The sequence below is a fragment of the Nansenia antarctica genome (assembly GCF_963989245.1).
Source record: "Nansenia antarctica genome assembly, chromosome: 17".
In the NCBI taxonomy this organism is placed as follows: Eukaryota; Metazoa; Chordata; class Actinopteri; order Argentiniformes; family Microstomatidae; genus Nansenia; species Nansenia antarctica.
This window is the reverse complement of record NC_137687.1, coordinates 4,718,499-4,745,932: the sequence shown is the minus strand read 5'-3', so window position 1 is coordinate 4,745,932 and position 27,434 is coordinate 4,718,499. Positions and strand designations below refer to the sequence as shown.

Genomic DNA, 27,434 nt, shown 5'->3' with positions numbered 1-27,434 from the left:
CCTCTCCTCTCCCCACTCCTCCTCTCCTCTCCTCTCCTCTCCTCTCCCCACTCCTCCTCTCCTCTCCTCTCCCCACTCCTCCTCTCCTCTTCCCTCCTCTCCCCACTCCTCCTCTTCTCTCCTCTTCTCTCCTCTCCTCTCCCCTCCTCTTCACTCCTCTCCTCTCCCCCACTCCTCCACTCCTCCTCTCCTCTCTCTCTACAGCCCCCGGCTGCTCCCCAGGTAAAAGCCTTCCCAATCCAACCAGTCTGGAAAACCACACAAGCCGATACAAGCTGCTTCCTCTGGGCCTCTAGCCTACAACTCTGGAAACATTCAGTCTTTGTGTTTAGTCTGAGCTCCATGTGTTGAAGAGGCGAGGAGGAGAGGAGGGGTTGTTGCTACTCACTCACTCTGCTGGAGCTCAGAATGGGGCTGCTGCCATGGCTACACACACAGTCATGAGCTGAACTCAGGCTACACACACAGTCATGAGCTGAACCCTGGCTAGGCTACACACACAGTCATGAGCTACACACCCTGTTCTACACACACAGTCATGAGCTGAACTCTGGCTACACACACAGTCAGGCCAGCCAGGGCTGGTCCTAGGCATAGGCGAACTAGGGTGCCAAATGCCTAGAGGGCGCCAAATGCCCCAAAAGCCACATTTAAATAATTTTGTCTCTATGAATTTCATGTCTCTATGAAACTATGTCTCAGCCTACTGTCTATTTTTGTCTTGAAACCATTGTTGTCCATATTTTTACTGTTGAATGTGTGGGTGGTGATGAGGCAATACTGGTGGCTTAATGTGGTGGTGGCGCCCCTAAAATTTGGGGGGAGGGGGGGGGGGGGGCATCAAATCATACTCTCGCCTAGGGCACCTAAATGCCTAGGACCGGCCCTGAGGCCAGCAGGGACACACAGGTACAGGACATAAAGTCAGACTCCTGAGGCCTTTGAACGGTTGAACAGAATGATAATAAAACACACAGTGTGAGTGAATGAATGCACTCATATTTGAACTGTGATGGAGGAGGGGTAGGGGGGGGTGGGGAGGGATGGGTTGGGGGTTAGTTGATTGTTTGTGTGTCAGCGTTCCTCCTCTTCCACCTCTGAATGCTCCAGACAGGGGGGTAAGTGTTGTGGGGAGGAGGGTTGAGGGGGGGGCCGAGGAGGAGTGGTGGCAGCGGGGGGGCCCGGGGGGAGATTGCTTTGAGAAATGGGTGAGTCTCCGACGTCGACTCGGAGCAGAGAGTTGATTTATGATGCGGGGAAGGAAACGACGAAAGAGGATGAACAGAACCGGGGGGGGAGGGGCGACGACGACTCCTGATGTCTCATAAAGAAGGAAACGCTTTGACATCACTTTGTCTTCTCTACAAACACAAAAACATTGTGGGCCCCTCTGAGCCCCCCCCCCCCTCCCCTTGCCGCCGAATCCCTCCTTAGCTGAAGAGAGGGCGGCAAACCAAACCAACGGAGAGGAACACAATCAATCAAAAGGAGGAGCCCCGTTTAGAAACACGGGAGAGAGAGAAGGCAGGTGAAGATTACACCTGAGGCTATTCAGCCGGGGCTCAAGACGACTCCGCCGGGGCTCAACTCTGGTTACCGCTCTGCTCTGAATGAACCACCTGCTTCTGAAGTACAGAAGAGAGTCTCTACTGACTCCACAGAGCGTCTGAGAGAGTGACTGAGGGAGTGAGTGAGTGAGTGTGTGAGTGAGTGAGTGAGGGAGTGAGTGAGTGAGTGAGTGAGTGAGTGAGTGAGTGAGTGAGTGAGTGAGTGAGTGAGTGAGTGAGTGAGTGAGTGAGGGAGGGAGGGAGTGAGTGAGTGAGTGAGTGAGTGAGTGAGGGAGGGAGTGAGTGAGTGAGTGAGGGAGTGAGTGAGTGAGTGAGTGAGTGAGGGAGGGAGTGAGTGAGTGAGTGAGTGAGGGAGTGAGTGAGTGAGTGAGTGAGTGAGTGAGGGAGTGAGTGAGGGAGTGAGTGAGTGAGTGAGTGAGTGAGGGAGGGAGTGAGTGAGTGAGGGAGGGAGTGAGTGAGTGAGTGAGTGAGTGAGTGAGTGAGGGAGGGAGTGAGTGAGTGAGTGAGGGAGTGAGTGAGTGAGTGAGTGAGGGAGTGAGTGAGTGAGGGAGTGAGTGAGTGAGTGAGTGAATGAGTGAGTGAGTGAGTGAGTGAGGGAGTGAGTGAGTGAGTGAGTGAGTGAGTGAGTGAGGGAGTGAGTGAGTGAATGAGTGAGTGAGTGAGTGAGTGAGGGAGTGAGTGAGTGAGTGAGTGAGTGAGTGAATGAGTGAGTGAGTGAGGGAGGGAGGGAGGGAGGGAGTGAGTGAGTGAGTGAGTGAGTGAGTGAGTGAGTGAGTGAGGGAGTGAGTGAGTGAGTGAGGGAGTGAGTGAGTGAGTGAGTGAGGGAGTGAGTGAGTGAGGGAGTGAGTGAGTGAGTGAGTGAATGAGTGAGTGAGTGAGTGAGGGAGTGAGTGAGTGAGTGAGTGAGTGAGGGAGTGAGTGAGGGAGGGAGGGAGGGAGGGAGGGAGTGAGTGAGTGAGGGAGTGAGTGAGTGAGGGAGTGAGTGAGGGAGTGAGGGAGTGAGTGAGTGAGTGAGTGAGGGAGTGAGTGAGGGAGTGAGTGAGTGAGGGAGTGAGGGAGTGAGTGAGTGAGTGAGTGAGTGAGTGAGTGAGGGAGGGAGTGAGTGAGGGAGTGAGGGAGTGAGTGAGTGAGTGAGGGAGTGAGTGAGTGAGTGAGTGAGTGAGTGAGTGAGTGAGTGTGTGAGTGAGTGAGTGAGTGCGTGAGGGAGGGAGGGAGTGAGTGAGTGAGTGAGTGCGTGAGGGAGGGAGGGAGGGAGTGAGTGAGTGAGTGAGTGAGGGAGTGAGTGAGTGAGTGAGTGAGTGAGTGAATGAGTGAGTGAGGCACAGAGGCAACCAGCAGTAGCAGTGATTGTGGGGTGTCTTTCAAAAACGTAATGAGGGACAAATATGTATGAACACTACCCCAAAAAATCAGAACCACTACACAGCAGCTTCAAGGAATACTGTTCCCAAAACAGTTGTCTGTGGTTCAGAGAGAAGCCAGCTTTCTACTCACGTAGCCTTCAGGACGCCAGCCTCGTCCTCCTTCAGTATGAGAGGTGGGTTTGAAGGCGTTGTTCCCTTCCCCGACTATCATTACCCAGTGTTCTGTGGAGCCCATGTTGCGCTGAAGGGCATGGCTCACATCCACATCCACCCGATATACAGTATAACAGCACTGGGACTTTTGTATCACTCCACCGCACAGGTGTTCTATTAAATGACCGTTAATACAAAGTAGCTAGCCTGAGGATGTTTGTGTTCGAGTTACTAGGCAACAGTCCAGTTGAAGTTCAGTTGCAGAACAATTTTTTGTTGGTGGAGCCAAAATAAATGATTAAATAAACAAACAAATCATAATCTGTTGAACGGCTGTGATCGTCTTCGGTACTCGGCCTGCGGCCTCGTAGGCCCTGCTGATATTCAGTATAACAGCACTCCCTCTCGTGTGATATTGCTTAAATACAGCTGTGCGATTGTGGAGTAATCCAAACGGATATTGCTGTAATAATGTGTGTTTGTGTTAAAGAGGTGGTGAAGTGAGAGGTGTGCGAGAGCAGGCGATGGCTGGTGAAACGTGACGCTACAAGGTCAGCCTGAGTGTCCTTTACAGTAGAGTGACAGAGAGGTGTGTGTGTGTGTGTGTGTGTGTGTGTGTGTGTGTGTGTGTGTGTGCGTGCGTGTGTGCGTGCGCGCAAGCCTGTGTGTGTGTGTGTGTGCCAAATGAACTCACATAAACACACACAAATCGAAATTATGGGACAGATCTAAACAATCGCTGACGAAGCCAAAAGAAACATGGAGAGAATCAAAGAGAGTGATAAAAGCCGGACTGACTGATCTAGCTCACTAGCGTGCCTGAAGATGTACGCATAATATTGGTCCAGTATCGGCCCTCGCGCCTCATTCACCGTCCTACATCACCGTCCCTGAAGTAACATCCTCTAACACCCCCCCCCCCCCTCTTTACACCAGCACAGCTCAAAGCACAGCACACAGCACACAGCACAGCACACAGCACAGCACACTCTCACATCCCCATCCAAGTGAATATATGAATGTGTGGCTATGGACAGTAGAGGCGTGCTCTGATCACAGTCCAGTGGGAAAAACTGAGCTTTCTGATGGAAACACAAGACAAGAACACAGTCTGAGGGACTGCTGTCTCACTGAACACCAGAAACCTAAACTAATAAACTAAGTAAGTAAGTAAGTAAAGCTTTATTTATACAGCACCTTTCATACAAGAAATGCAGCTTAAAGTGCTTTACAACAGGAATAAGAACATTAAGTGAATAAAAAACATACCGGTATATAAAAACATATACATGCATAGAATGAATATGAAAGCAGGGGAAAACACTAAAAAGAAAAGGCAAAGATCTAACTTTCCATATCCCTTTCATCTCCCTACCTTACACAGTCTTTCTGTACTAGCTAGAGCGGCTGCCTACCTGCCAGCAGCAGAGATGGGAGGTTGAGAGTAGGGAGGGTAGAGAGAGAGAGAGACAGACAGACAGATGGAGGGAGAGAGAAAGACAGACAGACAGACAGACAGAGGGAGGGAGCGAGAGGGGAGAGAAGGAGAGAGAGAGAGAGAGAGAGAAAGAGAGAGAGAGGGAGAGAGAGAGAGAGATAAAGAGGGAGAGAGGGTAGAGAGAGAGAGACAGACAGATGGAGGGAGAGAGAAAAAAAGACAGACAGACAGACAGAGGGAGGGAGCGAGGGGAGAGAAGGAGAGAGAGAAAGAGAGGGAGAGAGAGAAAGAGAGGGAGAGAGAGAGACAGAGACAGACAGAGAGAGAGACAGACAGACAGAGAGAGAGAGAGACAGAGGGAGAGAGAGAAAGAGATGGAGAGAGAGAGAGATAAGACAGATGGAGGGAGAGAGAAAGACAGACAGACAGACAGAGGGAGGGAGGCAAGGGGAGAGAAGGAGAGAGAGAAAGAGAGGGAGAGAGAGAAAGAGAGGGAGAGAGAGAGAGAGAGAGATAAAGAGGAGGGAGAGAGGGAGAGAGGATAGGAGGAGAGCCTCCAGCTCCCAGCTGGCATGGGCGGTGAACCTGTCACGCACGCCTCCTCTTCTGGGCCACCTGGTACCCCTGCGTAGCCTCTGGAGGTACGGAGACCCTGTACTCTCTCTCTCCTCCACCCTGTACTCTCTCTCCCTCTTTATCTCTCTCTCTCTCTCCCTCTCTTTCTCTCTCTCCTCACACCTGCTCCCTGTGCACGACTAGGCAACCAAGGAGCCGGAAAAAACTCCTTTGAGTCTCATGAGAAGAGATGAGAAACAGTCCAATACACCTGACCTCATAGCCCGGTGTTACGGTGATACCTCACATTACAGAGCAAATAGCACTGCTAAGGTTACTTTATTTGATCCTAAAAACAGGGGGGTGAAATCCACTGAAACAAGAAGGCAGCTCTGAATGTAGAATCAGTAAAATGTCTTGTCCTGAAAAATGGGTTCAATTGCGTGGAGTGCACAGATGGCGGTAAGTGTTTGCCAATATATCCCCACCACGACCCAGAGTGTTTTACTGTCGTTGTATTCATGTTGTTCGTCCTGGTTTTCCCCCATGAGGCAATAACAGAATGATATGAGATTCATTCCGGATAGCCAAGGACAAAAGCATGTTTAAACATTTATGAAACTCAGTTAGTTACAGAAGACAAATGAATATGCATATACTTTATTGATCCCAAAGGAGCAAATTAGGTTGGCCATCAGCAGCGGTTATGTAGCAGTAGCAGTTTTATTTCAACCTTTTAGAAAATGATTACTAACGTTATATCCTGCACACCATGGGGATATTAGAGCTATCCCTCCACAAAGGGACAAACAAGCCATATGTTGACAGAAATTCACTGTTTGGACGTTTTTTGGCTGTATCGCTGATGAATAATTGATGGCAGTTGTGAAACAACATCACATAAAATGACAGCTGTCTCGTAGCTCCACAACATTCCTCATTCAACAGCTTGCTTTCACATCCCACTCACTCACTTCCAAGCTCACTCTTAAGAAATATGAATATGAAAGAACCTGGCTGTCTGTCAGAGCAGCACTCAAGAGAATCAGACAAAAACAAATATGGAAAATATGCGGCAGAGGCACCTACGACCTACCTACATAACAACTAACGTACTCCCCGAGAGAGAGAGAGAGAGAGAGAGAGAGAGAGAGAGAGAGAGAGAGAGAGAGAGAGAGAGAGAGAGAGAGAGAGAGATGGAGAAAGAGAAGAAATTCTATTAGAAGTATAAAGTATAAAGTATAAAGTCAAAGCATAAATATGGTATATAATGTATAACTGAATCATACTGTAGGTCAGGCTTCATTTTGGGGCATGCTAATATGATCAATGGCGTTGATTATGTCTAAATAACGCGCTTGCTCACTAATTGATCTGCAATTTCAGCCTACGGGGCTCATGGGCATCTTTGACCTTCCCTCAAGTAAATCATCTTAGATCATTTAACGACTTTCATCTCGTTTCCCAGCCAATTAGTTGGACTCGAGTCTCGTCATTGAGCTAAAATGAACACCCTCGATTTTTACATGATGGCTTTGATGTGGATTCCAAAACATTTAAATTCTGCTGCTATAACAGAAAAAGTACCTCCCCAACCCCCTCCACCGCCCCAATTACACAACTATGCTAATTGATCAAAAAGTTTATTAAAATAAAAACGATGTTTTCCGAAGCAATGTTTTCCCATCATGCACCTCCTCATCCCAGTTGATAGACATTGCAGTGCAGGATAATAAAAACAATGAAATACAGGTGCTAACAGCTACAGAGAGAGAGAGGGCGGGGGGGTTGAGAAAGGGACTTTTAACTATATGTATCACTCCGCCGCACAGGTGTTCTATTAAATGACCGTTAATACAAAGTAGCCTGCGGATGTTTGTGTTCGGGTTACTAGGCAACAGTCCAGTTGAAGTTCAGTTGCAGAACACTTTTTTGGGGGGGGGTGGGGGGTTGAGAAAGCTATGGGGGCTTGAGGAGGGGGGGGGGGGGACTTAATGGTAAGGGTCTGTGTGGCTAGTCAGCTCATGAAGCCCAGTTTAAGGTTAGCGCCAGTCTCTCTGGGCATAGGAAATCAAACACAAATGAAAGAGTGATGTTGGATAAGAACGTTCCTGATGCCATTCACAACACATGCAGGCCAGGGCGTCTTATGAATCATTCTCTGATAACCCAGGGTTAGGAATCAGAGACAGCAAGGCCCTGATTAAAAGCAGACAGTGAAGTTTGAGTATTGCCAGATAATGTTCGAAACAAGTTTGATCATTATAAACTGAGATGGTCAAGTCCATAAGTGTTTTTTTGTGTGTTTTTTTATTAAACGGATGCTACAGATAATATCATACTCGAGCTCTACAATTAGACTGCGCTATAAAAAGAGATGGAATTCACTCTGTCTAACATGATTTAGCCTAGAGAAAAAGTGAACCCTTGTGTGTTCTCCATGAAGATAGAAATGAAACTGGAAAGGACAAATCCTAAAAAAAACGAAAACAAATAAAAACAAACAACACTTATTGTTGTTATGGTTTCCTGGTTTCTCAATCCCCTTAAGGCGGAGAACACATGGCGCTAACGAGCGAGTTGGACTGAAATACTCTTCTTTTTCAGATTGAGACAGACAGACAGACAAAACCCAGCTGAAACGCTGCGTCAGTCAGTCACGTGACGGCTTTTAGCCGCCTGGCTTCGAACCCACATCCCTGAGGGGTGACATCACCACATTAAACCATATTATTTCCCTTATTTCCCCCCAAAATCCCCAGATTCATGGGAGGGGGGGGGGGAATTTGATCCTGTGTTCCAGGTTTGTGGGGGCGTCCTCTCCACAGTCTGGGAAGCACAGCACCGGGAGTGTCAAGAGTCTGGGTCGAATATTTAGGGAGAGTGGCAGTTGACACAGTGAGCTTGAGTTTGAGCGTTTGAGTTTTAATTGAGCTGCTGGGTTCTCTAGCAACGATAGATGGAGCGCAGAGCTAAGACTTTAAAACAGCTTCAGACTCTATTTTAGCTAAATGGACGTCGCAACTTGTAAACTGTCTCAAGGGTTTATAACTGCCATAAGAGGATGTTACTACAGTACTGCCTACAGTAACTGGATATAAAGCGTGTTCACCTGCAACTCCTCTACCTGGCCTGCTGGTGGCGCCATAACTCACCTGGTGGGCCTCAAACAGCTACTAATTAGCACATACCCATACTGTACAGTGGCGGACTCAGGCTGTTTGAAGGTCAGCGGCGAAAAGAAAAAAAGGGCACCTACTGCACAACATGGGACCCCATCAGTGCACATGGTCAAGTTTAGACCATTGGAAGGGCAGCCAATAGGGCACATCCTCTAATTTGGCCACTCAAAAGGGCACTTTAGTGCGATGTTTTTCAACTGTGGGAGCACATGGTCAAGTTTAGACCATTGGAGGGGCACCAATAGGGCTCATCCTCTCATTTTCGCCACTCAAAAGGGCATTTTTGCCACTCAAAAGGGCACTCAAAAGGGCAAGACGTTTTTCAACCGTGGGGGCACCAGGAAGGGCGGTCGCCCCCCCCCCCTGAGTCCGCCAGTGCATCCTACAGTCAGTGCTATAAAGCAGTAGTTAGCGCAGGCATACCTACAGCATGTATCCCTCCCAGCCTCATCATAGAGACGACAGACAGAACACAAAATGGAGACCGTTTGGGGATATGGAGAGAAAAAAGGGAGGAACATTGTAGAGAATGAAATGGAAGAGGCAGACGTATTGTCAGTAGTTACCATCACTCTTTTATTTGTCTTCTATACTGGACTGAGTAAATGTCTCAGAGCGTCCAAGCACTTGAATGTAACGTACAGGGTGGGTCACTGTGACCCTGATGCTTTCAGACTGTGACTGAGAGAAGGGGTCATGTCCATTTCAGCTCTATTGTCTAGCCGTGCTTTTGACATGTTTTACTGGTAATGGGGACCATTCAAGATTGATCTCATTACCTTCTCTTCACCTTCCGTATTTCCAGTCAAGGCTCTTAACACTAGAACAGCCGTGAGTAAAGAAACATTTTATATCTTTGCAAAATGTAAAATGTCAGGACCCTCCCTTCATGACTTTTCCTAGAAATGTGCATTCTACCACCCAGTATCCTTACATGTTCAAAATCACATCAGGATAAGCTAGTATAAAGCAGTGGTGTGCCGTCAGGGCCAGCAAGGCCTTCTCTGCTGCCCTAAACATCATCAGAATATACATTTTATTTTAATATATTTTTTCCACAAATATGTATTAATGATTCCCCATAGTCTATTCTCTTCATTTCATAGCTTTCCTCTTGGTTGCGCTGCTTCCAGTCTCCGATTGAGATTTGGAGGGCTGGCCTTTATGTTAGAGCTTTTATCCAGTCAAAATGTGTTGCTAGGGGGCTCCAAAAATCTGCCCGCCTGCACATTAAACGGTGCCGCGGATACGATCTGTAACTTAACGTTGGAACGAGAAAACCTGTGGCGTACCTAGTAAACCTACGTAGATGCGAGCAAAAGCAACAACGGCGCCTGCTGTAAGGCTCAATGATGTCAGCACCCAGCACGTCTTTTGATTGGATACGCACTATTGTTACGCACTATTGATACGCACTATTGATATTCACTATTGAGATGCGTAACTATGCCGGTAGATGTGAAACTTTTGAAAGTGCGCAGGGAAACGGAGCGACACAACGAAAGCTTTCGTTGACTGATCGATAATACTGATCGATTGTGTCCTGTTTTTGGGTAAACAATAACTTTCATTTAGGGGACACGATAAAAGCGCCGAGTCCACAAACAGAGGAAACTACGTTGAGCTTCTTTCTTTTCTGGCTGAAAACAACCCAGATTTACATTACCACCTGTCCACAAACAAAGTGTTTACTGGGACGTCAGGCAAAATACAAAACGACCTGATTTTTGCTATTGCTGAAGTGAAGAGATCAAAATGGAGATTAAAAAGGCACCCTTTGTCGCTATTATGGTGGACGAGACGACAGACGTGGGTAATGTAGCGATCTTAAAGATGTTAGTTTAACACTCTTCATTGTAAATGCGGATTTATTGATTAAAAATGCTTCGGAAATATTAATATAACTCTGTTGTACTTGTCTGACTATGTTAAGGTGATGCAACGCCCGGTTATACTGTGTTTCTGTCTAGTTTCTAGAGCCATGGCGTCATAACGATGGTATTAAGAGGTAGAATAATTCAGGTAGGAATGTGTCGGACATCACTGAAGGCCTAGGTGTGAAATGCACCGCCCGCCACTGGTATAAAGCTATTTTGCCGTTTTTCTGTGTAGGAAGCAGGCTAATTTACAAGCGGCCTACTAGTGGTCGTTGTGTGTAAATAGCAGCTTAGCATTGTAAAGACCCCCGAGGCGGCTCTTTTAGTAGGTAAAAAGGCACGGCTGTTCTAGTGTTAATCTCTACTAGTAAATACTGTACACATAGTATCCATTCATACTGTACCGTATGCAACTTTATTCTCCATGTGCTTTTAGCAGATCAATATGTTTGATGTGGAGTAGAATAATGTTGGTAGTTTGGTATTAAATCTCTGTTGAGCTGAGAGAAGGTGAGGTTAGACATCAATTTCAACATGGGAACATAAATGCCATGCCTTTAGTTCATTTACATTTACATTTACATAATTTACATTTTTGGCATTTAGCAGACGCCTTATTCCAAAGCGACTTACAATCAATACATTTGAATACTAAGCAAGTGAATCATCAATTCACCATTCGTAGCAGGAAGAGTAATCCAGCTCAGGCCCGGGGCCATTGATAGAAGGAAAAACCTTCTCCTATCACCTTCTTCTAAACCTTTTTTATTTTTTATTTTTTTGCCTTACAATCGCATCCATCCATACACTGTGTACAGTATACTGTATCCATAGCTTTCAAATGAAAACACTTGCTTGTCCAGTTAGTTATAAATACATTATCCATATGAGCCGCTGTTTCAAATGGGCCATGGGCATTCAACATATTAACATGAACAGAAAAACATTGACTTTTGGCCTCTACCTACAACAGGCTGTCCAATTATTATTTATCCAAGTGTACAGCCAAGTAACAGTTTGGCTTGCAATCTAAAAGATGTGGGTTCAAGATTTTTCACTGGGTTCGACGATTTAAATTCATCAGTAATAAAAAAACTGGCAAGCGAATGTGATAGAGAAATAAAGATATGAGGCGGGAGAGAGTTTATTCATCACAGGAGGTAGGCTAAATGTTTCATGAGCAACGTTACTAGCGGGGAACAGACTGTTGGGGACAATCTAATTGTCTCATCTGTTACAGGCTCGTAGAAACGCTCCATCACTAAACAATGGCCTCACTTACACGGAAGCTACAGACAGTAGCATCATTCCATAGGCCCAAAATAGAAACACATTTCTTGCTGACTAGCAATTTCAAGATAATATTATTTTTTGAAGTCAAAAGTTGAAAGTGAAACAGCTTCGAAAACAGTTCATGAAGTTGGTTAGATAAATAATAAATGAAGAAAATTCAAAGAGTACATACAGTAGAACGTGTAGTAGAACATGCTGTCCTCTGATGTCAGAGGAAATGGCTTAGTCATAGCTGACACAGACAGATGAGCAGGTCTTCATCATCAGAATAGCTAGACCAATAAGCCTTTTGAGATGAACAACCTGCCCTGACATATTGTACACACACACACACACACACACACACACACACACACACACACACACACACACACACACACACACACACACACACACACCCCTACTCAACATAAATACTACAGTGTTCGCTATTGCGACTCCTAACAGTTTAGTATTTACAATGTTGTAACTGTTACAATGCTGGTAACTCTCTGCCCGAATAAAGTCCAGGTAGAACATAGCCTGTAGAATAAAGCCCCAGGTAGAACCTGTCACAGTACCTCAGTGTCCTGCACCAAGCCTTGCACTAAAGGGTAGTTCTGGGCTGAGCATGGCAGGCAGGGAAAAGAGACAGAGAGAGAGAGAGAAGAGAGAGAGAGAGAGAGAGAGAGAGAGAGAGAGAGAGAGAGAAAGAGAGAGAGAGAGAGAAAGAGAGAGAGAGAGAGAGAGAGAGAGAGAGAGAGAGAGAGAGAGAGAGAGAGAGAGAGAGAGAGAGAGAGAGAGAGAGAGAGAGAAAGGAGGATCAAGTCAGTGTGATTTATGCAGCCCCCCCCCCCCACGCTCCTCTCGTGTCACAAGGCATACATCACCACTCTTTACAAGCACGAACCACTGCAAAACAGAAGTATTACTCTGGCTTAAACCATCACCCCCCCAGGTGAGCTATAAACATCCCTGAGCTCGCCATTACTTTACATATTTTCACGGTGTCACACACACCAATGTCTGTCCATGTCATGTTTGAACACGTTGCATTCTGGATGCTCTTCAGATCTGGCTTGGATGTACGGTAGATAGGTAGCTATTAGAAAAGTTAAAGCAAGAAGGAAAAAAATGATATATTGTATTGCATGTAATTGAGGCTATCTTTTTGGCTCTAGTTGCTGGCGCCTGGGACATGAAATTATATTGGTATTTAATGTAGATTTAAAAATAAATTGGGGGAAACACCGTACATGTCTGCTTGTAGTAATCTCGTTTGTTTGTGTACAATACAGTACATCATCTGTGCTGAATAACAAGAAGTAGAAGATCAGGCACAAAACAAAAGTGAAGTTAACTTGAGTATGCATGTCATAATACCTTCGTAAAGCATCGTTACCCTATTGTTTAGATCTATTGCATTCATCACTAAAGCGATTGATGGTGGTCTTGTCAGAGATTGTATACTATCTCTAACAACACCACCGTCACTTTAGTTTGGGGATATGACATAATTTAATTTGATTTAATCAGAGCATACACAAAGAGGTTTCTTTCATAGTCTTTCATTAAAGTACCAATTTGTCTGTCCCTGTCCCTAAAAAAGTAAGAACCCATTCTAGGGATCTTCTGTGGGAATACAATCCTTTACCCAGACCTACTCCACACCCATCCAACAACATAATGGCCTTAGGAAATGGCTTAGTCATAGCTGACATAAACAGATGAGCAGGTCTTCATCATCAGAATAACTACACAGGTGATCAAAGAAACATTTGATCACAAAAAACATATGGCCTTACACTGGATTACAGTGAAAACTTCAGATGAGAGTTTTTTCCTGAAATGTCGGACACAAGATTAACGTTTTCTTTCAGATGTGTCATTATGTGAGCGGTGTGACTGTCACACCAAATACACTCAGCAGACAAGACAACACTGTAGCACTGGAGACCAGGACAGCGGAGAGGGGATTTCAGCCATCGGAAAATAGTGCAGCGTTGGATGATTGAAGACTAAATAATAATAATAATAATAATAATTCATTAGATTTATATAGCGCTTTTCCGAGGCTCAAAGACGCTGACAATATGGGAAAAACGGAAAACACAGAAACAACAAGCAACAGATAACATGAGCACATAGAACACAGAGTTAACGAACGGGGAAGGGGAGGTTGTATGCATGTCCATGGGGGGAGGGGGGTGGCAGGGTTAGGGGAGATGGTTAGGGATAGGGGAGGTTGTATGCATGTCCAGGGGGGGGGGGCGGGGGTGGCAGGGATGGGGGAGATGGCTAGGGGTAGGGGAGGCTGTAGGCGTGGGAGAACAGGTAGGTTTTGAGGTGGGATTTAAAAGTGAGGAGTGAGGGTTAGGGTTAGGGTTAGGGTACTATATCGTTACACAAACCAAATGTACTATGTCCTTACAGAAACCACATCTTATTCAACACTAGGCTGCTGTTAGAGATATGATGCCAGCAAACCTCCAGTCCAGCTCACATCTGGCTCCCTCACATCTGCCTCCAACCAGAGAAGGGATGACATGAAGGATATGTCCGCGGCGGCAATCGAACCGGGAACCCTGCAGTTTCATGGTCGACGCTTAACCCGCTACGCCACCTAAGCGCCCCCTGGCCAGTCTCTCTAACCTCTAGGCTACCTGCCTCCCCAAATGTACAGCTAGAAATGAAAACTTGTAATGATTTGGATGTAATTGGAGACTTTGCCTCTATTACAAATTCTATTCTAGTTAACAAAATGGTCAAGAATAATATTGATCATGCAATGGCTACCATATACAGTACAGTGTACACAGTATATAGTGAGAAAATCTAGACCATACAAAAAAATTGTATTTATACAATAACATTACTTGCACCATTAGTAACATAACTTCACGTTAATTTCAGCCTGATAAAGGGAAATTCAATTACGACACTTAAGGCCTCTACATGCTTCTTGCGTCACTTGGGTGACTAGGCCACCACTGGTTCGTGGTGGTCGCAAAAGTCGCAAGCACTCTGTAATCCATACTCCTGTGTAGCCTACGCGCAGTGCTGTCATTACACACTTCTGTTCAATGTATTGAAAAAGGTCCATAAATAAGCTGGATGTTGGATCTGGCAAAACAACAACAACAACAACAACAAACAACAAAGGAGTTGGCTCAGCCACACTAGCAGACTCTCTGAGCCACTTTGTAGGAATGAAGACAGCTGCTGCTGTCATATAGGAGAGAGAGAGAGAGAGAAAAGAGAGCTGAAGATGGAGCATGTTGGCTCCGCCTCCGTTCACCCACCAGCCAATCAATGGTGTGTAGCATCTATGCGGCTGATCGGTCAACGGTCGGTCACGCCTCGAGAGATGGAGAGAGATCTGTGACCCCCTGCGCAGCCTCTTCTGCAACAGTTGTGTGACCCTGGCGAACCTGCCAGACCCCTGGCTCAAGAATCGGCCTTCAAATGTGTTCGCTAGTCAAGCCCAAACATTGCAATGCAATGGATTCAGTTCCTCTTCGGCGTATGGGTTGTTGTTTCCTCTCCACTCCACCAGGCTCGGGGGCTGAGGGGCTACCCTTTTACCACCCCGAGACCTGGTTGAGGTTATATTTCTGAACACCCCTCCAGAAGCCACGTCATCGTCTCGTCATCTAATACCGACAGACCAATGCATCCCGTTGGGTGGGTGGTACACCGGGCAATCTATGCAGACAACTATGCAGACAATCTGAAAATCACTGAAATCCTAGGTTTTTACATACATAGTCTTATCAATATAGTTATGAGGGGGTGCTCCTGCTGAACCAAAAGGCAATGGCTTTTTAAAACTCTTCAAAATACATCTGGATTCGAGGTTTGGGGATTTTGATACGATTGTTTAGATGGTGAGTTTTATTAAACAGTTTTGGGGACATCTGTTACACAGGGGACATCTGTTTCACAGGGGTCATCAAAAGGGCAGAATAACCTAGTTGGGATGCATGCCGTTGCATGTTGGTAGCAAAGCAATGCCAGCTAAACAGTTGGAAACTTAGGCGTAATTTGAGCCTGTAGTAAAAGTCACAATACAAAGAAGGAAATCCTATTCATATTTTAAATGGCAGCCTTCAGTTCTTTATCTTTCAAAGAATACCTTCCGTTACTGTATGGAACCGACAGAACAGTCCATCAACTGGCCAGCTGCAATTAGTCCAAAATGCAGCAGCGAGAGTTTTAACCAAAACAAGCAGAAGAGCTCATATAACTCCTATTTTAGAGACTCTACACTGGCTTCCTGTTAAGTTCAGAATAGATTTCAAGATCCTTCTGCTTGTTTATAAAGCTCTCACTGGCACAGCACCAGAATATCTGAAAGATCTTTTGCTAGCATATCAGCCCAACAGAGCTCTCAGGTCTTCTGACGCTGGTTTTCTCTGTGTACCACATGTACAAAAGAAGAAGAGATTTGGTGAGGCTGCATTCTCGTGTTATGCATCCAAATTGTGGAATGCACTGGCAGTTTACATTAGGGATGCAACCTCAGCAAATATGTTCAAGTCAAGACTAAAAACTCATCTTTTTAATATTGCTTTTAAATGACTAAATAATGACATGATGATTATATAATGATTGGAGCACTTTGGGCTGCTACGTTTGCAGGAAAAGCGCTATACAAATAAAAGTTATTATTATCATTATTACTATCCATCAGACTACACAGCATGGCCATGAATGTTCTGGCCTTTGCTCATCTAGGACTGGATCTGAAAACCCTTCACCGTGTATACAGAAGAACAATGCATTCTTCAGATGTGTTGAACGTATTAAGTGTTATAACCTCGACGTTAAGCCGTCTCACAAGACAGGTGTCTGGTCCCCCCTCCCCGCTCCCCCCACCCCTGAGCAGGAAACCCTCTTCACATCACCACACCACACTGACAGAATATGTGTTTACATAACATCTCTATATATGACACTTAATATGTATACACAAGCATCGCTGCTGCAATGACCTTCTCACACCAACACTCCCCCTCCTAATGATCCCAGATGCGCTCTGCCAAGCAGCCTCACATATGAATGTAAAACACATCTCTCCGACAACCACAATCTGTCGCATAGGACCCGGCATGAAAGATGAGGATTTGAGAGGAAAACATCCAGGGAGATGTTTTCCGTTTTAGAATCGAGTAAATATCCCAGCGAGTCAATGGTGTGAACGACGTCCCCGGCAGCGACAGAGAACACTGAGCCTATCGGAGGTGGCCTGGAGGGACTGGTATTAAAGGAATCAGTGGGATCTGAATGGAGTCAGAAGCATATTGATTTATCTGTCTGCTCTATCAAGAGGAAACCCTGAGGGAGAGTGTGTGTGTGCATCCGCTCACAACCGCCAGTCAAGTGAGTTAGGAGGCACACGCGCTAGAGGGCAGGAACACACACCTCATACAGCAAGAAGGAAAAACAAAGAAGGCTCACAAAGTAGATACAAGTCGTTTTTTGGGAGAGATTACAAGTTGTAGGCTAGTCATTCGATTTGGATAATAACACATCGGGAGGAGTACCTTAACTCACAGGGAAGATAAATAAATACATCAATGAACAAGACGGGAAGGAAAGTCAAAGGAGGTGAATTCAACTGGTTCAGGCCTTGACAGCAGCCTTGGGGCAAACAGGAGGAGAGAGTCAAATGTTTTTTGCCTTTCCACAATACACAGACCTGCACAGAATGTCCGGCTAGTCACCCTACACTCAACTCATGGTGAAGTAAATCATTGCCAACAGCCACAGCCACAGCCGGAAAGCATAACACACACACACACACACACACACACACACACACAGACCAAACAAGGTGATGCACACACACACACACACACACACACACACACACACACACACAGACCAAACAAGGTGATGCACGCACACACACACACACACACACACACAAACAAACACACTTTTGTTCTTGCTCAGTGACCTGATTCTGTTCAGGAATTGGATGACGCCCGTCCAGTCCTGGGTGAACATAAGCAGAACTCACACCAACCCACCCACACGTTGACTCATACTAACCCCCACCCCTAACCCCCACCCTAACCCCCCCACCCTGGCCCCCACCCTAACCCCCACCCTAACCCCCACCCTGGCCCCCACCCTAACCCCCACCCTAACCCCCACCCTGGCACAGTCCTGCCCTGCAGCCACACAAAGGTGAACTGTCAAGATGAACAACTTCCACCTAAAACTCCAAAACACAAGTGGAGATCTGACTTCTGATCGCCCCGACGGTTAATATCTGTCTATCTGCTCCTGTCCTGAGGCTGGCCAAGTTCCAACAATTACCACAATCGCCCTTCTATTCACTGGAGTGCACTGAAGTGCCTTTTTCATTAGCTAGTATTGTCTGTGACCCCTCTCTGTAATTCCTCTTTGGCTTTTGTGTAAAAAAATATGTCCCACAGTCAATGGAGCTACAGTATTTAATCGTATAAGATATTTTCATACGAAAATTCTGAAGCAATCATGAAGTAGGCCTACAATGCACAGGGTTGGGAGTGAAATGGATAAGAAATAAAATCAGAATCCCAAATGATGCATATTTGTGGGTTATTTGTGCCCATATACAGTACATGTAGGTCTAGTGTGTTTCGTCTGTCTTTGACTGAGTAAATCCCGGCCAGAGTTTGTCCAAAGTCCAAATCCTCGAGAAATCAGAGGGGATTGTGGGAGCATTAATTAATGTAATCCCTTCTCTTCTCCTAACTAATATTGGTTTTCCAAGGAAAAGCGAGATCTCATCCTAAAAGTCATCACAATTGGAGTGAGAAAAAAAACTAAATTCTCACAAAATGAAAAAGCATCTGTTTTAGTGGTGAAACATCTAAATACCGGTACATGTGTGTGTCATGTGTGGCTCAGTCGGAACGCTTCTGGGGTTCATCCCGGAATAACCCTGATGATGCCAAATGTCATGACGCTTATTCTGCCACACTTCTGTGCCATCTGCCAGGAGTCATGTGGCACAACTCTATCAGAAACACAAAGTCTGTCACAGACCATTGAGAGCGTTGAAGCAACACAAACATTTCGGCTGCGAACAGGTCGGGACCTGCCTCACACTTCCCCCATTGACAAAGATACACTATTCAACCCCACGTACACACCCCGTGACGTTAGAATGATAAGGTTCTATCTCCATTTTTGTTCAATTTTTTTTTTTTTTTACATACCGGTAATCTGATCCATTAGGTGTTTATTAATGCCTGTGTGGTGTTATTTTTTAAAATGTTGACATTTTTTTGTTAGTAATTAAAAATTACATAGAATAGAATACAAAGGTTCTATGTCACAAGACATAATGCAATGTAAAAACGTTGACGCTCAATATCTCTTAACTGCCCTAAACGGAGATAGAACCATATAATTCTAAACGGAGATAGAACCTTATAATTCTAAGCTCACGACCCACTCTCCTAATTTAAACAAAATCAAATCTTATTGGAGAGTACATGCACACACACACACACACACACACACACACACACACACACACACACACACACACACAGACACAGACACAGACACAGACACAGACACAGACACAGACACACACACACACACACACACAGACACACGCACACACACACACACACACACACAGACACACACAGCCTCAGAATGGAACCTGATTGTGATCTCTGATACTTCACAGGAAACTCAATTGAATGCCCTCACATTCATGTAGAGACAAATCCCCCTTATTAAACGTCTGTCTGTCTGCATGCCCCCATGCAGAAAGAAAAACAAAAGATGACTTCTCCCTACAATTGGAGGGATGAGTAAGGACAACTGTAGACAGTTGGGCTTTGACATTTCTTCCTGGCTCGCCTTGACTCACCGTCCCAATCACAATGAGAGACAACATCACTGGTGGTTTTGCCTGACGACCACTTATGAGAACGACCTCAACGTAAGGTGGGGGCTTAGGATCAAAGCACAAACCTGGCAGACATGGACTGAAACACTCACAGTTGGGCTAGCTATAGAGGGAGGGGGGAGAGGGGAGAGAGAGGAGAGAGAGAGACAGAGAGAGAGATAGAGAGAGAGGGGGGGAGAGAGAGAGGGGGGGGGGGGAGAGAGAGAGAGAGAGGGGAGAGAGAGAGACACAGAGAGAGGGGGGAGAGAGAGACAGAGAGAGAGAGAGAGAGAGACACAGAGAGAGAGAGAGAGACAGAGAGACAGAGAGAGGGGGGGAGAGAGAGAGAGAGGGGGGGAGAGAGAGAGACAGACAGAGAGAGAGAGAGAGACAGACAGAGAGAGAGAGAAGATCAGGAGGCTTGGAGAAAGCTGATGGTTGATAACAACCTAGCCTCTCTCTCTCTCTTATCAGCGCACGTCTGTCGAAGACTTTCCAGAGGCCTTAACCCTGCCAGATGTGCCTTTAAAGAGGCCAGGCTTATCTTAGTGAACTCTCTCTGGTCGTTTGATGGATCTACATCCACAGCTAGGTGACCTCAGTCAGGTCTGTAAGGTGATAGTCCACTCTTATATCAAAGTGTAGATCTGTCCCATCCATTTGAGGCATATAGCTGGACCTACAGTACAACAACAGAGCCTGATAAAAAAAGAAGAACCTATTCTAAAAAAAGAAGAACCCAGAGCTATCACTCACTTTGGGGTGATAGGAGAACATTGAGCTTCAATTGGAAGGTGAACCCTGTGGCTAGGGTCAGCAGTGAAGACTTCACACTCACTGGAAATGTCACCTGGCTGTCAGAGGCACTTCTCATCTGCCACGGCTACGTACATCAACCACAGACCTCCTACCCTCTGCAACAAGCCATGGTCATGCCCTCTCCTTAGCCTTAGACCAGGACAGACGGACAGACGGAGCCCTGGTTTGACACAATAACCCACTACACATTCTCTCCAAGGAGTTGACATAATGCACAATACAGAAGGTGCACAACACTAACAACGAGTTGTTTAAAAGAAAACGTCATTCAATCGTCGAAGCGTCTCGTTTTCAAACGAACACAGCGATTCCAGTTGGATTTGTTCTTTTCATCAGTCAATACATAGTAGAGACTTTCACCAAAAAAAAGCTTTGGTTTTACAACAATCTCTGTCGATATAAGATTGAAAAATCGACAATTTGAGTCAATTCCTACAACTCTCAAGATTCTCCACTCCCTCCCACACAAGTCCCTTTACCTTTTCCAAGGTAATTCTGGGTAATTCTCTTCAGTGGAGAATAGGAGTGAGAATGCTGATTCAGAGACATGTGGAGGTATAGGGAGGAGGGTGGAGAGAGGAAAAGACCAGAGAAGAGAGGAAAGATGGGAAAGGAGGAGAGAGAGAGAGAGAGAGAGAGAGAGAGAGAGAGAGAGAGAGAGATTCTTGGCTGTTCGAGTGGCAGAGGGCCTGGTTAGTTCGTGAGCTTAGAATGATAAGGTTCTATCTCCGTTTAGGGCAGTTCAGAGATATTGAGCGTCAAAGTTTTTACATTCCATTATGTTTGTGAGATGGAACGTTTGTATTTTATGAATTACTAACTCAAAAATGTCAACATTTAAAAAACTAACACCACACAGGCATTAATAAACACCTAATGAATCAGATTATGGAAAAAAATATTTTTTGACAAAAATGGAAATAGAACCTTATAATTCTAACGTCACGAGTTGTCTGTTTGTGTGGAGAGGAGACTGGAGGGACATCTGGTTTCCAGTCCAGACCTGCTGCACCTCCTAACCCATAACCTGCCTTTACTGCAGGCTCAGACTGGGAGGGGGGGGTTAGACACACACACACACACACACGCACACACACATGCACACACACACACGCACGCACACGCACACACACACACGCACACGCACACAGACACACACACACACACACACACACGCACACGCACACGCACACAGACACACACGCACACGCACACGCACACACACCCGCACACACACACACACACACAGGGCTCCAGACCTGTAGACTTCCCAGCGTGCCCTGCTCACATTCCTGACCTCTTTCTGTCACCCTTTCAGTTGACGCACACCCACACAAACCCCCCCCCCCCCCCCCCCCCTCCCCCTCCCAAAACTCTCTGTCTCCCCCTCCTCCCTCCCTCCCTGACTGTCTCTGAACTAGAAACACACACTCAGCCAGCCAACACCTGAATGGGAATCACGTTCCTGGACAGACAACAGTGATTGACAGTTGAACACGTTGACTGACAGGAAGGCGTAGATTACATGGCTTCCTGAAACCATTGACAGCCTGTCACTCAAATAAACACGAGTGTTCTACATACTATCTGCATACTTGGTACTCGAGAAGAAACGAACAGAAACAAATCTGACAATTATATCCTGGACAATTGTTCAGACTGAACCTTCCAAGACTTCAAAGACCATGACACTGTAATAACACTAGGCAGATTTAAACCCCCCCGCCCCCCCGCAGAGTGGAGAATGTGATGAGGGGAGCCAAAAGGGAGTGATAAGGCCCTTGGCTACCCTCCCCCCACCCCCCCCCCCCCACCCCAAACCTAATATGCAGCCCATGGAGACGGGACTGGGCCAACAATGTGACCAGGTCTCACGTGCCTCTTAAAGTCAGGAATGCCACTGGATCCCAGAGCACCGCACACACACAGGACAGGAAGCAGATCACTGATCTAATCTGGAACCACCGTACACAACCCCACCAGCAGTACTGATGAACACACAACAAACACACAGCACTCTAATCCCTTTGTATACTCAATGGGACCGCTTACAAAACACACAGGAACTCAGTAGAGCATCGGGACAAACTTCCCACGGCCCACAGACAGACAGACAGACAGACAGACAGACCACTGAAAGTAGACCGGCAATATACAAACCACAACTATAAGTAGTTGCACCGTGGAATGACAGTTACACCTATAGAAGAGTGACAACAAAAGACACCCATAATGACAGTGTATCGTCACTATAGTGTTGGGAGTGTTAGCTAGTGCCATGTCTCTCTCACATGGTGTGTAGTCCAGCACCAGTACTTACTGTGAGTGTGCGTGGAGGACCCCTGTTGGTGCGCTGAGGTTTTAGGTGCGCTGATTCGGCTCTTGGGATGATGGCCCATCTCTGCCCCCTGGGTCTGGGTCTGGATCTGAGCCATGCTCTGCTGCTGCTTGTCCTGTTGTTGCTGCGTGGTCGATCCAGCAGGTACCAGGAGGGTCTTCTGCTTGGTAAGGGTGCCGCCGTCATCCCTGCCCGCCCTCATCAGCTTCTCTCCCACACTCACCACGCGGGCTCTGCTGCCCCCCGCCGCACCGGGGGGGCACTCTCTACGGGGGGAGGGCAGCTTGGATCCTGCCCCCCCGGCCGAGGAGGAGGGCCGTGCCAGGCGAGAGGCTTTCGACATCCTGGGGCTCCTCGGGGTCTGGGGGTCTTCTGTGGGTCTTGCAAAATCTCTGTCAGGGGCCCAGGTCTGGATGTAGATGGACGTATTCCCAGGGTTCCAGGTTCTTCTCCTCAGATGTCTGTGTGTGTGTGTGTGTGTCTCTCCCACTCAGCAAGTGCTGACTGGAGGAGCAGGTACGCTGGGAGGCCAAGGGGAGGGGACTTTTGGGAAGGCAGGGCAGGAGGAGGAGGAGGAGGAGGAGGAGGAGGAGGGTGGAGAGAGAGAGGGAGGGGGGCGGAGAAGAGTTAACGGCTCCCTGGAAGGTGTTCACTTCTCCTGGCAGGGCCTCCTGGGCTCATCCTCCAAAGCAAACAGAGTTGGGTGTTTGTGTGTGTGTGTGTGTGTGTGTGTGTGTGTGTGTGTGTGTGTGTGTGTGTGTGTGCGTGTGTGTGTGTTCAAACCTGTGGAGTGGCAGGAGGAGGTGCCGGGCCAAATGCAAATAGCCAGCCAGGTCCTCGGTGTCAGCGCATTCCAGCTCTCTCTCTCCCTCTCTCCCTCTCTCCCCCCGTCCTCTCACACTCTCTCTCTCTCTCCTTTCCTCTTCCTCCTCTTCTTTAGTCTTTCACGCTCTCCTTTTGTTCCTGAACGGACACTTCTTCTTACTCCCCTTCTTCCTCTTCCTCTCGTTCCCTCTTGTCTTTTACTGTCCTCTTCTTCTTCTTCTCTTCTTTTCTTTTTTTCTGCTCCTCTCTTTCAGCTCCTCTGCTGATGCTCAGTGGGGTAACTGTTCCAATGCTCTGGCAAGCACAGACTAGACACAGAGAGAGAGAGAGAGAGAGAGAGAGAGAGAGAGAGAGAGAGAGAGAATCCGAGAGAGCGAAAGAGAGAGAGAAAGAAGAAAGAGCATAAGGGAGAGAGAGAGAGAGCGAGCGAGTCGGAGGATTTGCGATCCCGCCTCCTCAGGTGCGGCTCTGCCGAAGCCGTTCCAGATGTGTGTGTGTGTCCCCTCCTCGTCACCGCCCAGCCTCTCCTCAGATCTCCCCGCTCAACACACTCACTGTCACTCACTGCAGGGTTGACTTCTAACTACATCCCTCTATCCCCCCCCCCCCCCCGCCCCCCCTCCCCACCCTTCCCACCACCACTCTCTCTTTCTCCTTCCCTCGTTCACTCACACGTCCCTCAAGCACTGCCGCCGGTCTCACTCACACGTGTGAAAAGACGACGTACGTCCTGGCTGGTAAAAAGCGAGCACACGTTCACACACATTCACACACGTTCACACACATTCACACACATTCACACACATTCACACACATTCGCACACAAACTGCAGACCCACGACCCCCTTCACAAAGAATTAAAGAGCACAGTGGAGGGAAGGGATTACTGTCAATGCAGCATGCTTATCTGCATTGTGTGTGTGTGTGTGTGTGTGTGTGTGTGTGTGTGTGTCCGGAGAGGGGGGAAAGAGAGACAGAGAGATGGAGAGAAAGAGAGAGAATGAGGGAAAGGGAGAGAGAGAGAGAGAGAGTGCGAGGGAGAGAAAAAGAGTAAGCGAGGAAAAGAGAGACCAATGGAAAAAGGGAGCAGTATGATAGCAGAGTTCAGTTCAGATGAGGACCCCAGAATTACAGAGGGGGGGAGAATCCTCCTTCCCCACTCCTTCTCCTCCCTGCTCACTTCTCTCTGTGTGCCTAAAACACAACGTTCTGTACATCTGCACACGCACACAGCTCATCCTCACACACTCAGCACACACACTCCTCATCTGACATTCAAATCATTTCTGACAACGCCGTGAGCGAAAAACAAGACTAGAACAGACCAAGAGTCCTCGACTTCTCACTCCAAAATAGATTATCTCAAACGAGTGAGTAGAAAGCTGTAAGATACATGAGAGTAGACTGCGGTCGTCTAAAACCCCCAAAATAAAGGTTGTAGCTGTCTGTCTACGGTCGGAATAAGTGAGGGAGGCGTCCGGGAATGTTCTTATGTGCTTCTTTTGGAAGGGGTTCAAAAGTGACACTGATCATTTGACAGGTATTGGGTTGTTAAGTCTGACGTCAAACGTGACGTTTAGCAATTTCCGGGTCCAAACCAGAAATTCCCTGCACCAGAGTACCAGTGTACTACAGCGGTAGAATGACAGTTCAATCGTTTTTTAGACTCGGATCTATTCATACAACAAGGGACACAGCACTTTCCAATTTTTCCCATATTTGTCAGCGTCTTTGAGCCTCGGAAAAGCGCTATATAAATATAATGAATTATTATTATTACTGAGGCATTTCGAAGACAGCGCCTCAGCCAACTTTGGACCCGGAAACACGTCACGACTTAACAACCGAATTGTTCACTACAAAACGATAGACAATCACACGTCCCCATGGATACAGTGGTGAGTATGAGTCGTGCCTGTGAAAGTAACCTATGATGCTATGATACGTGCATTTTGGACAGGTCACAGGGTCTACTGTCACATATTGTGTTGTGATACATATTGTGTGTGGTTTATGCACAGTGTGTGCGGGTGTGTAAAACGGACTCGTGTGTGAATACCCAGTCTGTCATCGCGTGCGGGGAGACTTAACACCAGGGGAAGGATTATAGTGGGGCACAGGATCAACAGAGACAGACAAACAAACTATGAGAGGGAAAGAGCAGCCAGACACACTGGACTGTACCACTGAGTCATTGTTCTAGGGGACACAACTAGATTCCCATGTCAAATGGCCACACGAATACCACTGACATTCTGGAATAACACATTGTACTCTATGGGTATGCTATAGGTATTTTATTTAATTTTTCAGGGAATATGCACAGCTCTCTCTCTCTCTCTCTGTCTCTCTGTCTCTCTCTCTCACACACACACACACACACACACACACACACACACACACACACACACACACACACACACTACTACTACACACTCTATTTGCCTATAATTCAGCCACCCTGTGACTTTTAACAATTCCCCCATCCCAAACCCCCCCCACATCAAGGCTTAAAGAACTATTAGACTAGCCATCTGGACGGGACAGACATCAATCATCATAGGTATTAAATAATCATATCAACACATATCTGTGGAGTGGGTTTTACAGTGGCAGTAAAACAGATTGACCTACATACAGTTATGATCAGGTCCTTATGGCTGAGAAGCTGAGAGGTGCTCATTGTGTGTCTTTAAGCTCCGGTACGAGAGGAAGTGAGAGAGAGACACGCTGACATCTTCCATATGAAGAACGGAGAATAATTGCCGATTACGCTGCGCAACTGAAGTCCTTACTACGGGACAAATAATGTAAACACAACTTCTGTGTCATGCCTTTGGCTGAGCTTCTCTGTGTTTACTGTGAGACTTAATACACACTTGAAACTCAGAGACACACACACACACACACACACACACACACACACGCTATACAATTAGAACTAACAACAGGGGAAACCATCCAAAACAATTGAGCCAAAAACCCAACCAATCAGAGATGACAGTTTTTCCCTTTTCTATATGTGTGTGCCTGTGTGTATGTGCATGTTTGTTTGTGTTGGTGTGTGTGCGTCTCAAACGAAATGAAAAAGCCTCTAATAATACGATGTGGATTGGAGGCGTCCCAGCACCCAGCAGCACTCAACCCCAGTCCTGATTGTACAGTACGCTGCTACCCTCTTTGAAGGGAATGTTCAAAGCCTTTTAAATAACATATAATTTATGGACATACATAATTTGAGAGCCATTTACCCAATTAAGTCTATACGCTAAGATTCAAAAGTAAGTGAAAGTATGAAATAATATACCTTCAAAGAAGTGCTGTGTGCTCAATAGTCCTGGAAACAGACTACAGCACTTATTAATATTCAATACAATATCTAGAATAGGGTGAAACCGTCATTGTACCACAGATTCTACAAGCCTTTCTTTTTTTCTTTCTGAGTGGGGCAGTCCCACTCATATATTTTTCATTTTATTGGACAGATAGTGAAGGTAGACAGGAAAGTAAGGAGGAGAGGGCATGTCAGCAGGGCATGGGGCCGAATTCGAACCCATGCCGACATGGGCATATGTGTGCACTGTAGACCGCGGTGCTAGACCACTGGACCACCCCAGGCCACATCTACAAGCCTTTCTATATGTCAGCTGGCACGCCTGCTCAACTGTAGGAGTTATGTCTCCTCGACAGGGGGGCGGGACCAGGGAAGGAGGCGGAGGGGTGAGATAGAGGGTAGGGACCAGGGGATGAAGGGGGCGGGGGGGGGGGCTGTAGGAGTATGTATATGGTGAAGTCACAGTCACATGTCTAGTTTGGGGGATTGTTGGGGTTATTCATTGACTTGGTGAGCCTCCTGGAGTCACGGACGGGAGAGGAAGGGAGGTTGTTATGGAACTCCTCTGCCGGGCAGATCTGAGTGCCTCTGTGGTATTTGTGTAATTAAAGTGGCCGTTGCCCTTCATACGTTGTTATTAGAGCAGGGGTACCTGGGTAACGACTGTCTCTGTACGGGCGGGGCTCAGGGCCAGACCAGGCCAGGCCAGGCTGGAGTTGGACTGTGGTAGACAGAGGTGGGGAGGGGGGTCTACCACAGGCATGGCAGCCTTTTTTTTTTTTTTTTTTTCCAACTTTTTTTCTTTTTTA

The 27,434-nt window shown here is 46.7% G+C and overlaps 1 protein-coding gene across 1 annotated transcript in view; it reads right to left on the bottom strand.

The window, feature by feature from the left end:
* kiaa1217 (KIAA1217 ortholog) overlaps positions 1-22,809 on the bottom strand; it is a gene marked incomplete at both ends in the record, with an annotated part of 117,107 nt that extends 94,298 nt beyond the window's left edge. Inside the window, one exon of the mRNA XM_080547769.1 lies at positions 22,449-22,809. Coding sequence (XP_080403895.1) covers positions 22,449-22,809 — 361 coding nt within the window. The remainder of the gene's footprint in view (positions 1-22,448) is intronic.
* Positions 22,810-27,434: the final 4,625 nt, after the last annotated feature.